Source organism: Haliotis rubra, unplaced genomic scaffold (genome assembly GCF_003918875.1).
Source record: "Haliotis rubra isolate DU_JTF1 unplaced genomic scaffold, ASM391887v1 Scf20, whole genome shotgun sequence".
In the NCBI taxonomy this organism is placed as follows: Eukaryota; Metazoa; Mollusca; class Gastropoda; order Lepetellida; family Haliotidae; genus Haliotis; species Haliotis rubra.
The window spans coordinates 47,332-65,019 of NW_025766003.1; the positions used below are offsets into that span (position 1 = coordinate 47,332).

Consider the following 17,688-nt stretch of genomic DNA (forward strand, 5'->3'; position numbering starts at 1 on the left):
CTGACTGATTGTTGCATCGTTTGGTAAACAAGCCATGTGAGGTTGTCAGCTGATGAGGTCAGACATAAAAGCCTTTGTTTGGGTGAAGCAGTTGATGATGTCAGACGCTAAAGCCTTTGTGTTTGGGTAAGGCAGTTGATGATGTCAGACATTAAAGCCTTTGTTTGGTGAGGCAGTTGATGATGTCAGACATTAAAGCCTTTGTTTGGGTGAGGCAGTTGATGATGTCAGACATTAAAGCCTTTGTTTGGGTGAGGCAGTTGATGATGTCAGACATTAAAGCTTTTGTTTGGGTGAGGCAGTTGATGATGTCAGGCATTAAAGCCTTTGTTTGGGTGAGGCAGTTGGTGAGGTCAGACATTAAAGCCTTTGTTTGGGTGAGGCAGTTGATGATGTCAGACATTAAAGCCTTTGTTTGGGTGAGGCAGTTGATGATGTCAGACATTAAAGTCTTTGTGTTTGGGTGAGGCAGTGGATGATGTCAGACGTTAAAGCCTTTGTTTGGTTGAGGCAGTTCATAAGGTCAGACATTAAAGCCTTTGTGTTTGGGTGAGGCAGTTGGTGAGGTCAGACATTAAAGCCTTTGTGTTTGGGTGAGGCAGTTGATGAGGTCAGGCATTAAAGCCTTTGTTTGGGTGAGGCAGTTGATGATGTCAGACATTAAAGCCTTTGTTTGGGTGAGGCAGTTGATGATGTCAGACATTAAAGCCTTTTCTTGGCTGAGACAGTTGGTGAGGTCAGACATTAAAGCCTTTGTGTTTGGGTGAGGCAGTTGGTGAGGTCAGACATTAAAGCCTTTCTTTGGATGAGGCAGTTGGTGAGGTCAGACATTAAAGCCTTTGTTTGGGTGAGGCAGTTGATGATGTCAGACGTTAAAGCCTTTGTTTGGGTGAGGCAGTTGATGAGGTCAGACGCTAAAGCCTTTGTGTTTGGGTGAGGCAGTGGATGATGTCAGACGTTAAAGCCTTTGTTTGGTTGAGGCAGTTCATAAGGTCAGACATTAAAGCCTTTGTGTTTGGGTGAGGCAGTTGATGAGGTCAGACATTAAAGCCTTTGTGTTTGGGTGAGGCAGTTGATGATGTCAGACGCTAAAGCCTTTGTTTGGCTGAGGCAGTTGGTGAGGTCAGACATTAAAGCTTTTGTTTGGGTGAGGCAGTTGGTGAGGTCAGACATTAAAGCCTTTGTTTGGGTGAGGCAGTTGATATGGGCAGATGTCAAGGTAATCTCATTCTGCGGCAGTGATATGTGTTTGCTTGGCTGCTGTGAAGCTACACAATATAAGTTGTTCACTGGTCTCGAGGGGGACATGGGCTGATGTACCCTCAATGTTTGTTTATGTTCATGAAGAAACATCGAGGGTACATCAACCCATGGGCCCCGAGGGACCAGTGAACAATGTATTTATCCTACCGAACATCTCAATGGTAATTTTGAACTGTTTGAAGCACGGGTATCGGATTATAGTATGGAGGACAAGACAATAATAAACAAATTGAGAGTTATCTCCCTTCCATCGATTTGCATTCGTAAAACATCAGTATTTCCTGTATATCATACGTGATTCAATGGTATTTGAGATAAAGAATTACTACTATGAAGTACCAAATGAGTTCGGCATTCCCAGCGGGGGACATAGAAAATGTTACTCGCTTGTAAGCGGGGGACATAGAAAATGTTACTCGCTTGTAAGCAGGGTACATTGAAAATAATAGAAGAGTGCTCAGCCAATCAGAAAACGACATTTATGTGTGACATTGCTGATGTTTAGGTTTTTGCAAGATAAATGCTGATGTTTTCAGTGGCATTTAGAAGTTGCAGTTTTTATGGATAAACATATCAGCTTTAGTTCATCAGTTGATGAACAGTTCACCTGATGAAGGGACCTGGTCATGCTTTATAGTAAGTATTAAGGTGATAAGTGTTCCTTATGAAACTGAAACCTCACTTAGCTGTGTCCTTGACAGCAATATGTTTATCTCTGCACAGCTGAGAAGATTGCCATAAGCTCTATTGTTAACTGATGATGATATTTTGACATGAAATTTAAAAAATATATCGACAAGACGCATGACCCAATTGAGATTTTTCAGTTATATTGGATTTGTTTTGTTGTTGTTTGAATTGTCTGACACAACACAATTCCAGCTGTATGACAGTGGCCTGTAAATAAAGAAATCTGGGTCAGACACTCCAGTGATTGATGTTATGAACAACATTCCATGCTGGAGTACAGTTGCACTCAGTCAACCAAATCAAAAGGTATGATATCTTATATGACAAGCACAGGATACCAGGGACCTTCGTGTAACCCGTAATTCCTATAGTGTGCATATTGGAGAAAGTGGGTTGTCCTTTTTGTATTGAAAATTGTTTGTTTTTTTCTGGATACTTTATATACTACTCAAGTCATGTGTAAAAATCAGATGTTATTTACCTTGTTTTGCGGAGCATACACATGTGTGTTTTGGTACTTATGTGAATAAAGTATTTGCATACCAATGATTCACTGTCATTATCCTGATTATAGGTACAATGTTTAATGCCCATTACAACCCCCGAAGATTCGGGTTAGAATTGATCTTCATTAACCCGAGGCGTGTCGTACGAGGCGACTAATGGGATCGGGTGGTCAGGCTTGCTTACTTGGTTGACACATGTCATCGTATCTCATTATTGCGTAGATCAATGCTCATGCTGTTGATCAGTGGATTATCTGGTCATGACTCAATTATTTACAGGCTGCTGCCATATAGCTGGAATATTGCTGGTAATATTCACTGAGAACTCACTCACTCACCAGAACTTACTCACTCTTGGCATTACAGTGCTTCAGCCAGGCATCCTCACACCATTCACACTAAAAATATGCAATGGCACTTTTTTCACTCTACTCATCATTTACTATAATCCACTCTTCTCCATGAATGAACTCAACTCACTTAGTTTAAGGTGCCATTACTGGGTGAAGCACTGCATTTGGTAGAATATACCCCAAAACAGTGTAAAACTATATTCACATATTTATTCAGTATTAATGTACATATGCATTAATCGTATAACTTATATGCATGTTGAGTAAACAGTGACATGGGCATTGATATATCATCAGGTGTCATGTAGGATTGGAGCTTGGCAGATCATTGTCCACTACAAGGATGTCTAATTATGACCTATTGATTACCATCCTGCAACAGTCCATCAACTCCCCACTGTACAATAACCAGAGGAGCCTGCAATTGATTGCAAACTGTGGTCTCTAAGTGCGGTACATACTCCGCTCCTGGAGTAATAGTCCCTGGAAGTGTTTTCTAATGGCCAATCAATTGGAATTACTTCACTGGCTCGGACCTGCAACTGAAGCAGTGTGATGAGAAAGATACTGTTTGGTGGGGCCTTGCTGGAGAGAGGATAGAAGTCTTGTTTAATTTCATCAGATTAGGAGGTGAGGTTGAATGAGGTTTAACTACACTGGCATAGCAATGTTATGTACATGTTAGAGTGTGTTCCTGCTCGTACTAGTCAAGACTAAGGCAAGTTGTATATGTTTGCCAACTGAGACACAGTAGTGCATTTACCGAATTCATTTTTATTCTACCAGATAATTTTCTCCATTGTAAGTGTAACATGTCCAAGAAAGGTTGAATATGACTACCTATGTTGGTTTCACGATTATGAAATGATATTATATAGAGGATATTATATGAGTGCCCATGTCATACTCTAATTTTTACGACACGAGTACCTAAATGTTGGTATTTCCTGAGTGAGAGCGAGGGATATACCGATATTAAATTAAGCACAAGTGTCATAAACATAGTATGATATGTCATATGTGTAATTTTTAAATTAGGCACAAGTGTCGAAACATAGTATGATATGACATGAGTGCCTAAATGTTGGTATTTCCGAAAGTGAGAGCCGAGGGATATACCGATATTAAATTAGGCACATTGGTGTCGTAAACATAGTATGATATGTCACACTGTAATTTTTACGACACGAGTGCCTAAATGTTGGTATTTCCCGAGTGAGAGCAAGGGATATACCGATATTAAATTAGGCACAAGTGTCATAAACATAGTATGATATGTCATATTGTAATGTTTACGACACGAGTTCCTAAATGTTGGCTTTTCCCGAGTGAGAGCGAGGGATATACTGATATTAAATTAGGCACAAGTGTCGTAAACATATTATGATATGGGCACGAATATAATATTCTGTTTATAACCGAAGTCGTCAAATTGAGAAAAATAACCCAAATCTACTTTCAAACATAGGCTGTCTTCCCGCCGTCGCCACATGTAGAACGCAACGTCACAGAAGAAACGTGACGTCATAGCATTGTTCATGACATCACGTCACCATGACAAAGTGATATTTTGCCCTAGGGCATCGTATGAAAAATCTGAAACCCGATATGGTCGCCCTCGTGGGTAATAACTTATTGTATTTCTGAATGTTATTTTCCTGCATACATGGAACTGTTGTGGAAAGTTATTTATCTCAAGAAAATATATTTTTTCAAAATAAAATGGACTGAATTTTTATCTTGTGGAATCTGATATGTCTATCTATTATAAAAAATACCTTTCTGGGCTAAATTGGAATAAATCTGAAACAGTTGAGACTACTTAATGATCCTAAAACGTCACTCTAACCCTCGATTTTGCTGAAATATTGTGTGGATTATTTATTTGAGCAGATACTACTAGACTAACAAGATGTTACTAGACCAATTATTAAGATTAGGACGTCATAATAGATAATGATACCTTAATAAGTGTTTGATACAACCGTTTTTAATGATGCCATTAACTAATGATGCATTAAGGATTTAATGTATCATTAGGGTTTAATGTTGACATTAGTTAATGATGCAATGATACAACCGGATCCAGGGTATTACCATGACTCACAAACAGGGGGGTTAGAGAGACCCACAATTATCCGTTTTAAGGGTCCATGCTGGCAATATGAGGGTCCTATGAAGGAACAGTATAGAGAACTCTAAGTTTTGAATGAATCATTGATCATGTGGATTGGACGCTGCAAACTTGTTCTCTACATTTGTCTGTACAGCACACACGTTTGCGCATCTCGTAAAACCCTGCTAGACTCAGGCTTCAGACAAGAGGTTGCAGTCACAGAATGTTCAATGTTGACCAGGGCTCCAAATAAGGGTTGTATCGGCGTATGTACGGATAAAAATATGCACGATACGGTAGGAAATAATTTACAAACCGTAGCAAATACGCACCACGGCAATGGTGTACGGTCTTAAGGATCATTTACAGATGTATTGTTTTATTGTTTACCTGTTTACACAAGAGTAGCACTGTTGTGGTGCAAATATATGAAACGAAACACAAGATTACTGATACTCCATTAAATTCCATTCAGTACTCTAAATGTACCCTTAAGTTTTTCCAGTACTCCTATATTAAGAAAATACGGACTCTTGATGTTGATCCCTGTTGATTTTTTGTTGTAATCCGGAATGACTTTACATCAACCAGTTTAATAGACATGATTTTCCACACCGTTGTTTCCCGCAGAGATATAATTACCCATGAACACCATTCCACAAAGTGATCTTGTACAACTACTTTAATCCTTATAATAAAGTATTGATGTAATGATAGTTACACATAACACTATGATCACTGGAGGCTGACCCAGCAGGGTTATTTTCATTCCTGGTCTGAATGTTACAGTGCTGCTAAGTTCGCTGGACCACGTCTATTTCAGGCTGAGACTTAATATAGATGGCCAAACTAAGTTTTATTTTTAGACACAAATGCAGCGGTTGACAGTGGAGTCTAGAAAGTTGTTCCATTCCTAGTTTTGTATGTTCAATTTGCCTTGTGGTCCCCTAATAACTATCAGTTCCAATGTCTGCCTGTATCTGGTGCTGAGAACATCGTAATGATGAAAAAATAAGGGACTCGTGCAATCTCAGCATCGTGGTGCCCAAGGCACTGGAAAATAAATGGTGATGGACAAATAAGTTTTAGATTGGTTGCTGTAGGGTACTGGAGCAAGCAGAGCCGTTCTTCATGCCAGTTTCCTATCGGTAATGTGTCTGAGAAAGTTGCACTTTTAGAAACATGGAGTGTGATTTCCTTTGTGGATATTTGTCTTCCAGTAACTGAAGGATCAGTAGTGGTGTGTGCTGTTGTAACGTTCATTATGTTGGAGAACGTTGATGTCACCTAAAAACTTAAGAGCAGATGAGGTGATGGTTCCAGAGTCAATCGATATTTGCTTGCCTGCACTGTCTAGGCTAATCAAGAATGATCTAAACTATGTTTCTTCAGCTGTTTCCTTTTGTTGCGATTTTTGTCGGATTATCACAGATTTCCACAGGAGATATCACTTGTCTTATACACGGTCACAGCCTCTGCAACACGTCTGTGATATTCAGAGGTACATGGGTTAGATCATGTAAATATGATAAGGATATATATGTGGTCATATCTGCAACACGTCTGTGATATTCAGAGGTACATGGGTTAGATCATGTAAATATGATATATATACATGGTCACAACAACATGTCTGTGATATTCAGAGGTACATGGGTTAGATCATGTAAATATGATATATATACATGGTCACAACAACACGTCTGTGATATTCAGAGGTACATGGGTTAGATCATGTAAATATGATATATATACATGGTCACAACAACATGTCTGTGATATTCAGAGGTACATGGGTTAGATCATGTAAATATGATATATATACATGGTCACAACAACATGTCTGTGACATTCAGAGGTACATCGTCGCCAGGGTTAGATCATGTAAATATGATATACATACATGGTCACAACAACATGTCTGTGACATTCAGAGGTACATCGTCGCCAGGGATAGATCATGTAAATATGATATATATACATGGTCACAACAACATGTCTGTGACATTCAGAGGTACATCGTCGCCAGGGTTAGATCATGTAAATATGATATATATACATGGTCACAACAACATGTCTGTGACATTCAGAGGTACATCGTCGCCAGGGTTAGATCATGTAAATATGATATATATACATGGTCACAACAACACGTCTGTGACATTCAGAGGTACATGGGTTAGATCATGTAAATATGATATATATACATGGTCACAACAACACGTCTGTGACATTCAGAGGTACATCGTCGCCAGGGTTAGATCATGTAAATATGATATATATACATGGTCACAACAACACGTCTGTGACATTCAGAGGTACATCGTCGCCAGGATTAGATCATGTAAATATGATATATATACATGGTCACAACAACACGTCTGTGACATTCAGAGGTACATGGGTTAGATCATGTAAATATGATATATATACATGGTCACAACAACATGTCTGTGACATTCAGAGGTACATGGGTTAGATCATGTAAATATGATATATATACATGGTCACAACAACATGTCTGTGACATTCAGAGGTACATGGGTTAGATCATGTAAATATGATATATATACATGGTCACAACAACACGTCTGTGACATTCAGAGGTACATAGGGTTAGATCATGTAAATATGATGTAAATGACATGATATATATATACATGGTCACAACAACACGTCTGTGATATTCAGAGGTACATCGTCGCCAGGGTTAGATCATGTAAATATGATATATATACATGGTCACAACAACACGTCTGTGATATTCAGAGGTACATCGTCACCAGGGTTAGATCATGTAAATATGATATATATACATGGTCACAACAACATGTCTGTGATATTCAGAGGTACATCGTCACCAGGGTTAGATCATGTAAATATGATATATGTACATGGTCACAACAACACGTCTGTGATATTCAGAGGTACATCGTCGCCAGGGTTAGATCATGTAAATATGATATATATACATGGTCACAACAACACGTCTGTGACATTCAGAGTTACATCGTCGCCAGGGTTAGATCATGTAAATATGATATATATACATGGTCACAACAACACGTTTGTGATATTCAGAGTTACATGGGTTCCATCATGTAAATATGATATATATACATGGTCACAACAACACGTCTGTGATATTCAGAGTTACATGGGTTCCATCATGTAAATGTAATAAGGATGTAGACATGACCACATCTGCAACATGTCTGTGACATTCAGAGGCACACAGCTTCAACTCGGCCGGATAATAGATTATATATAAGCCACAGGGTTCTGCGGCAATTCCCTTTAGATGATGGTCAGTTAGGCACCATTTGATATGACTGAATGTAAATTGTAATGAACATTTAATGTCATCCAGCACACATCTAACTTTGGCTTGCCCTCTGGAGACTACTAGCTCCTCATTACTCTGGCCATTGGTCACTTCATGTGCCTATTGATCCACCATCTGCTTCCTGAGAGAGGTCCACAATGGTCATAGTTCCATGTGGTACAGGTGCCACACACTGTTAAGATTCTGTAATTAGACGACAGAACTTGTATACTGTAATATTGGATGTCCTCATGTAGATCCAAGATGCTTGTCCACAATGAAGATCTGGTTAGAATTGATCTTCAACAGCCAATGCTTGTACTCTGTGAAGATCACGATTGGAAACAGTCTTGCACAACCCATGCTTGTAATCTTTGAAGATCTGTAAGAATTGATCTTATTGTGAACAACCCATTGGTTGTACATAGTGAAAATCATGATTAGAAATGGTCTTCAGAAGCCCATATCTGTCATAAAAGGCAACTTATAGGATAGGATTGTGTGGGAAGGCTTGCTGACTGGGTTCACTGTCATCCCGTCCCAAGTGCTTGTGATGTCAATCACTAATTGTCTGGCCTTAACTTACATACATACAATCTACCATCAAGACTATTTGTTCCTGGATTACTGCTGTGTCAGATGTTAAGCAACAAACACCATACTGGATGGATTTGTGGATTTAGGTTTTGTTTTTCACATTTTTATACACCCATGAAGATCCAGGTTAGAATTGGTCCTCAGCAACCCATGCTTGTCATAAGAGGTGACTGAAAGATTGGGCGGTCAGGCTCGCTGACTTGGTTGAAATATGTCATCGGTTCCCAATTATGTAGATCGATGCTCATGCTGTTAATCACAGGATTGTTTGATCCAGACTTGATTAGCTGGAATATTTCTGAGTGTGCTGTTAAACAACCAACCAACCACATTTTTTATATAATAGCACTGTGTTAATAATGGAGTCTGAACCAAACAATCCAGGGTTTGATAGCAAGGTAATTGATGTTTATGAGTGAGAAGTGTTGGTCACAGATGATGAATGATGTTTTTAGGTTTTCTGATGTTGCATTCTACTTATATTATTGTTTGTTTTAATGTGAGAATTACCATCCATACCATTTGTATGCAGAAGATTGTCTTTGTTTACTGTTGTCATCACTTTGTCAAACCAGTTAGGGTTAAACTCTTGGATGTCACTGCCAAAGATATCCATAAGAAATATAATATTGTATGATGGGTAATCGTGAACCATTCTTAATGGATTAATATGTAGCTAGCTATCAATGTATCTTCTCATGCTTTTTGGGAGAAAGGCTTTATTTAATAGAGTAAAATTGGGACATCATTTTATCTAATCAGAATCAAGCATTGTTGAATGTCAGGGTAGAATTCTGAATAATTTTGAAGATCTTATGATCATTCCCTTTCTTAGTAATGACCTCACTGGCTTGAAGTATTATCAAAAAGGAACATATGATTTCAGAGTGGAAAGTACTATTAATTAACAATGACCCTGTTTCCAGGTGGGACATTTAAAGAGCAATAGATGTCCCATACAGCATTAATGTTCTTGAGGGAAATACCCATCACTGTTGATGAGTGCAGAACAAAGCCTAGTCTAGACTTTTATCCGAAGGAATGAATACCGGTATGTAGCTTGGCTGCTGCTGCTGATCTGGTGGGATGAAGAACAGGAGACTGAATCTGTCTGAGACATGTTACAAGATACTGTGCTGGAGTTTGTTGGAGGGCGTAATTACTGGGAATGTAAGCCTTGCAATCAATACTTCTTTATCAGATGTGACAAAGCCAGTGATTTGTGCAGGTAGTCGAGATTACACTGAACCGAGATGAAAGACAATTGATACGTGATCGGAATCACTGTCAGGAGCATGATGAGGGAAGTGTTGGATTTGTTGTCTCGGTTCATCATCAGGGTTCATTTTGGATGAAGATGCATGTATTATCTCTCGGGATGGCAGTCTTGACACCTTTGTAGTACTGTCACATTATCATGCCTTCAGACAGAAATGAGGGGCTGTTCCTTCAAGACGATGTTTTCAACAGGAGTAGGATCATCAAGAGTTTTAACTTCAGATGTTGAATATTTATCATACTCATTGGACCCTTGTAGCCAGGGCAGCACTGATACTTGTTGAATCATGCCTAGATTAACTCTTGTGGATGAACGAGTCATGGGTATGTAGAAACAACCCATATATTTTGTGTAGTCTTAACCAGCAGTCTGTAAGGTTTCCTGAATAACAGGTCTAAGCTAAAGTATTTTTGTATGGTTAAGAATCATTTTATACTGAACAGCAAAAGAAACGCAAGTTTCGAAAAAATGAAATCTCATGAAGGTATGCATTCATGTTTATGGAACATTCATGGTAATGTGTCGTAATGATCCAAGATGAGATGATGTCATGCAATTTGACGTACATATGAACCATTCGCACAAACACACCAACAGTGCAGCGAAACCATAATTTTAGCATGTGCATTCTGGATGAAAAGCATCTTTCATGCATCCTTTAAGATGTGGTTATTGATCCGGAGATCACACAAAGCGATCATCTAAGGAACCATTGGAAAGTTACAAGCACCAACACAATAACAGCAGTCCTTAGTTCATGGGTCGTCATCAAAACCGGTAGCACCGTGTCCTCATGCGATCGGTTCATCCGGGACATCATCTAAGGAACCGAACAGCAGCCTTAGTTCATGGGCTGCAGTGTCCAAATACGATTATATGGCTGCTGAAATCCACTTTTGATATGTGGGGCCAATTTTGACGCCAACAACGCCAGCAATGTTTGCAGCCCTCCCACAGCAGGGTGTCGATGGATTATCTGGCTGAAAACAACATTAACGCTTTTCCATGGCCATCTTTTTCCCCATATATGGCTCCCATTGAACATTCTGGGACAAAACGCCACTGGAAAGAGGGTATTGGTGCTCAGGGTAGACAGCCACTCATCACTTTGAACTTATTGGAATTCAATGTCAACAGCAACTTTCAGCTGAAATTGAATGTGCCTATAGGCATCAATGATGGGACATGACTCTAATGAACTCATTCAGGCCACGTTGACAAAAGCCAGTTGGCAAGCTCAAGGTGGCCATATATGCAACTTGTTGAGACTGTCAATGATATATTATGATCCTGACAGAAATCATGTTGGCACTGAACTCAAATGTTTGCAAGTCTTTCATACAGTATAAACTGATTATAACTTCACTGAGAATCACATTCTGTACATTATAGGAAAATCCTCAAGCTACTTCTTCGTTTGATAGTCCTGAAGATTCACATCTCTTTTGGACATGTGTTTAATATTTTTAGATTTGCAGAGTTTTTCTGAACATGATTTTGAGACTGGTCATATATTTTATCGGAAAACATAAACCATATATTTTAATACTTTGATTGAGTCATATCATAATACATGAGTTTGGTTTGATGAATTATGAATGAAAAGTTAAAAAAATTGTAGACCAGAGGATTGCCTGTATAGATTCCTTAACCTACATTGACCCAGCTTCAGAAAGCAAGTAACAGCAGCATCTTGGTGATCAGGTTTGACTGGAATGTCTCAGATTTATGCGGTATATCCGCCAAAGTGCTGTATCTGTTGCCGTTACTGCATCATTGTTTGCCATCAGAGCCATGGCCCCAGACAGGCTGTGGTAAGTTACGACTAGCTGAAATAACACACTGATCTACATCTGTGGCAACAGCCAGTCTGACTACAAAAATACCTGTAAGTCTAATGAGAATGACAGTTTCTTGTGTGATATATGTGATCATGGTGATTATGAACTCCAGTTTGATATGTGGGAAATATTAATAGAATATGGTCAACTCATAGTCATGGGAATATATCAGGGAAAATGTGTCTGCTGCGTGGTTTCAATTGGGGTCGATCTTAGATGTAACAATCTTGGAATATTGTTTTGTTTTGTTTTGTTTTTATGTCCTAAAATTAGATAGGAAGTTATGGTATTTTGAGGGCATTGAATTTGCAGGAAGAAGTGCTTGATGATCTTGTATGGCAACAAGATTGTGCTTGATGATCTTTTATTGCAGCCAGGGTGTGCTTGATGATCTTGTATGGCAACACGAGTGTGCTTGATGATCTTTTATTGCAGCCATAGTGTGCTTGATGATCTTGTATGGCAACGTTTTTTGAAATTGTGCTTGATGATCGTTTACTGCAGCCAGGGTGTGCTTGATGATCTTGTATGGCAACCAGGGATAGAAATACTTTTTTTTCCGAAGTGTGCCTTAGGGCATCAGGCAAATATTTTAGGTGTGCCTTTCAGAAATCAAGTGTGCCCACATGTTTTTTGAATAAATGACTGTAGCAAGGATGATGATCTTTTGAAATTTATTGTCAGAAAACAACAAATGTAACCAGTTTTCTGTTATCACTGATATGTCTTTTGTTTAAGATGGCTTTCTTAAGCTTCATTTGTTCAGCTTTCCCAACACCTTTAATAGCTAAAAATTGTGAGAGGTTCACTTTTTTCAATATATCTTACATACACAATTTCCTCATCAATAATTGAACTATCAGTACTCCCAATGAAAAAACAACAAGATTTCTTTACATCAACCATCATAATTCCAGTGATTTCCTGGACAAGAAAGTCAATAAATGTTTTTGCTTGTTTGTCATTTGCATAAGTGTTTTGTTTGGGGATTAAATGACTAAAGGTGTGGTATGTCTCTAAACAATTAAGGGCACCGAGAACATTTTTTTATCTGTGCCATTTCGATATTTACCATGCCATGGCACGCTAACATATGAGGTATTTCGAACCCTGGCAACGTTTTTCGAAATTGTGCTTGATGATCTTTTACTGCAGCCAGGGTGTGCTAGATGATCTTGTATGGCAACGTTTTTCGAAATTTGTGCTTGATGATCTTTTATTGCAGCCAGGATGTGCTTGATGATCTTGTATGGCCACCAGGGCATGCTTGTTTATCTTTTATTGCAACCAGGATGTTGAAAACCTTCTTTTGTTGCTGCCGAGGTATGTTTGATGTCTATGTATTGCAGCCATGGTGTACAACTGGACACTGCTTTTTGTGAGCACCTGGTGTCTTTACTTTCTTTCAGAGATCCATTTGTATAATTTCACCACTATTTTTCCTTTTACAACTTGTGGAATATCTTTTTGCAGATAATTACTGTTTTGTATTTATGTCATGTGCTGCTGCCAGGCTGTGCTTAACGTTCCTTCTTGTGTTGCAGCATCGGTAGAGTGTGCTTGATGTTCTTGAGGTGACGAGAAGATGGGGTCATCTGCCGACGATACGTGCAGTTCTCGCTCCGCTGACAACCACACTGTCACCTACATCCTGTATGCGGAGTATGCTGGGATACCCGACAACTTGATCATCAATGTTATAGCGTGGGTGGTAAGTAGGGAGGAGGCCTGGGGTACCTGTACTGTATTCACTGTGTTACATGCAATGTTTCAATAAATACACCAGGCCAAATTACTGGACTACTTTAATTAGTCTTCATAAGTCCTTCCTCCAAAAATATGTTATGTGGCATTCTGTATTTTTTGTAAAGTATACAGATTTGTTTTACAGGAAACAAAAGCAGTGGAGCGGGTTATGGCCTCAGTAACTATTATACAAAGCTATTTTAAATAGTTCATGGACGTTTTATGTAAACTGACTACCTTTCATTCTCACAATTTATATTTAGCTTGCTAATGTTTGAAATAGTGTCCGCAAATGCAAGTTTCAATCCTCCCAGGGCACATATTTCATTAAATACAGAATCAGAATTTCACTAGGAAAGAGGATCCGTGAAATTCGTGATTGTGTTTTAATAATTAGATTCATTTGAATCTTGCAATGCTATCTAATACATTCAGGAACTGATGTAATGACATTGCTAAAAATGATTTTTATAGACAAATGTTTGGGTATGTTAATTCCAGAAATGGTTCATAACTTACCATTGTGCTGGAATAAATTTGCAAAATATTGCTTCAGTTGTCCCTTATATAATTAAGCAGTGGTTGTTTGATATCACCTAGCCTCTTTCCAGAGCATTATGCTAAAACAATCCAGCAGACAAGGTAAGAAGTGCGAAAACAATTAAGCAGGCCAAAGGTTCATTTGATATTACAGAAATCTATTGAGGTCATGCTCTGTATCACATATCATCTTATATATCAGATATATTTATTATTTATGTATTGGCTCACAACTGACTGGATACAATCATATGCCCTGTGTGCCTGTCTGGGTTACCAGGACTGTGGATATTTAGAAGACCAAATTTGTCTTGTCTTGTCTTAAAGTTTTCCTGATTGTAGGATTTATTAAAAAAACATCCTCCCTGCATAATGGTGGTTACAGCTGTTATGATTCACAGATGCATTGATGTGTCGTGAATGTACTCCTGATATCAGCTTGTCATTTATTGATTCAGATTCTGATTCTCTGCATCAGTTTCCATGCAATGTTTACTTTAACCCCTAGCATATAATGATAAATCTGCTAGCGTCACTAGGAGCATAAACAATGATGCAAACTAAACACTAACTGGTTGATAGAAACAACCTCTTGTCTTAATGAAGGGCTGAGAAGTAGGTCTGAAATGTTGTTACAAAAAATATTAGAAATGGTTATTCTTAAAAAGTGTTATGTGTTCATGTTCTTCCAGGGGCGTTGGGGTAGCCTAGTGGTTAAAGCGTTCGCTTGTCCCGCTGAAGGCCCGGGTTCGATTCCCCACATGGGTACAATGTGTGAAGCCCATTTCTGGTGTCCCCCACCGTAATATTGCTGGAAGTTTCTAGAAGCAGCGTAAAACTAAACTCACTCACTTACTCATGGTCTTCGAAGCTTCTTAAAGATTATCAAAGATGACTGTTTGTCAGTTGGACTTCCTGGAACTTCAAGAATTTTCTTTTGAAGGGTTACAATATTGACCTGGACTGTGTAGAACAATGCTCGTGCTATCAACCATTTGTTATGTGAGGCAGTAATGATGTAGTTTTAATATGGGTGACTTGCACTCACTCACTCTATGGAGTTATTGATGCATATTTGAAAATTATAGAAGTCTTGACACATGATAAAGTGAATATATTAAATAGCAATGTTGATCATGACACAGTACGGCACAGGCAACATCATTTGTTTTGCAACAAGCTTTATTAACAATTCTCTGTAGTCAGATGAGAATATTCCTCCCTTGATGCTCTGGAGAATGTCACAGAACACTACTCTCCCATGTGGATGTTATCATACAGCAGCACTAGACCCAAGATACCTGAGGATTAGGAATACGTCCCTAGGAAGCTTGGCTTGTGCTATGAGTCTACTTAATGGATCAGATGGTCAGGCTGGGAGATTTCATTGCCTGGGTCTGCCTCAATTATACACAGGCCAGCATTACGTAGGTGGATTATTGCTGACGCTGATGTATCCCTGTGGAATTCTGGGTTAGAGTTGGCCTTCACCAACCTCTGCTGCTTATAAGAAGTAACTTAATGGATCAGGTTGTTAGACTTGTTGCATATTACTGCATCCTGGTGGCATGGAAGGTTGCCTGGACTTGCTCATAATATCAGTCTCTAGATTGTTGGGTCCAGACCAGTCTAAGTGAACTTAGGCTCAGTATTATTCATTACACTGCTATACTGAGTCTAACAAACCCTAGTAAAGGTAGCATCATCTAACCTTTGAGCGACCTATGACCGTCCAGTCAAACGCGAGACAGCCGAACGGATTTAACCAATCCGATTTCTGATTGGTCAATTCAAAAGGTTAGATGAGGCGACCTTCTACTAGGGTTTGTTAGACTCAGTATAGCAGTGTAACGAATAATACTAAGCCAAGTTTACTTAGACTGGGTCCAGACTTGAATATTTACTGTCTGATATCACACAGCTGCATTCTTGTTAGATGAAGTGTTGTGAGACACACAGACAGACATAGATACACATAGAAAGACAGACACACAGATGCCCACACACGGCTACACACATAGGTACATATACACACAGACACAGCTATACACACATATACCCACACATGGTTACACACATAGGTACATATACACACAGACACAGCTATACACACAGATACCCACACACGGTTACACACATAGGTACATATACACACAGACACAGCTATACACACAGATACCCACACATGGTTACACACATAGGTACATATACACACAGACACAGCTATACACACAGATACCCACACATGGTTACACACATAGGTACATATACACACAGACACAGCTATACACACAGATACCCACAGTTACACACATAGGTACATATACACACAGACACAGCTATACACACAGATACCACACGGTTACACACATAGGTACATATACACACAGATACACAGCTATACCACAGATACCCACACATGGTTATACACATAGGTACATATACACACAGACACAGACACGCATAGGTACATATACACACAGACAGCTATACACACACATACGGTTACACACATAGGTACATATACACACAGACACAGCTATACACACAGATACCCACACATGGTTACACACATAGGTACATATACACACAGACACAGCTATACACACAGATACCCACACGGTTACACACATAGGTACATATACACACAGACACAGCTATACACACAGATACCCACACATGGTTACACACATAGGTACATATACACACAGACACAATTATACACACAGATACCCACAGACACACATAGGTACATATACACAGATACAGACAGACATACACACAGATACAGCACACGGGTTACATACGGTTACACAGATACACAGATACACACACGGTTACACACATAGGTACATATACACACAGACACAATTATACACACAGATGCCCACAGACACACATATAATACACATACACAGCTATACACACAGATACCTATACACACGGTTACACACAGGTACATACATACATATACACAGACACAGCTATACACACAGATACCCACACACGGTTACACACATAAATACATATACACACAGACTATACACACAGATACCCACACATGGTTACACACATAGGTACATATACACACAGACACAGCTATACACACAGATACTGACACACGGTTACACACATAGGTACATATACACACAGATAGGTACATATACACACAGACACAGCTGTAGACACAGATACCCACACATGGTTAGGGTGCTGGGGTAGCCTAGTGGTTAAAGCGTTCGCTCATCATGCCGAAGACCCGGGTTCATTCCCCACATGGGTACAATGTGTGAAGCCCATTTCTGGTGTCCCCCTCCATGATATTGCTGGAATATTTCTAAAAGCAGCGTAAAACTAAACTCACTCACACACACTTACATGCACTGACACAGCTACAGACTTGTCAGACACATACAAACACAGACAGACACA

General features: G+C 39.2%; 1 protein-coding gene across 1 annotated transcript in view; it reads left to right on the top strand.

The window, feature by feature from the left end:
* The window catches only part of LOC124275546 (CSC1-like protein 2), a 66,694-nt gene that overhangs the window by 21,597 nt on the left and 27,409 nt on the right, over window positions 1-17,688 (top strand). The window contains 1 exon segment of the mRNA XM_046711119.1: window positions 13,515-13,681. Within this exon segment, the coding sequence (XP_046567075.1) occupies window positions 13,556-13,681 (126 nt within the window). The 5' untranslated portion in view covers window positions 13,515-13,555.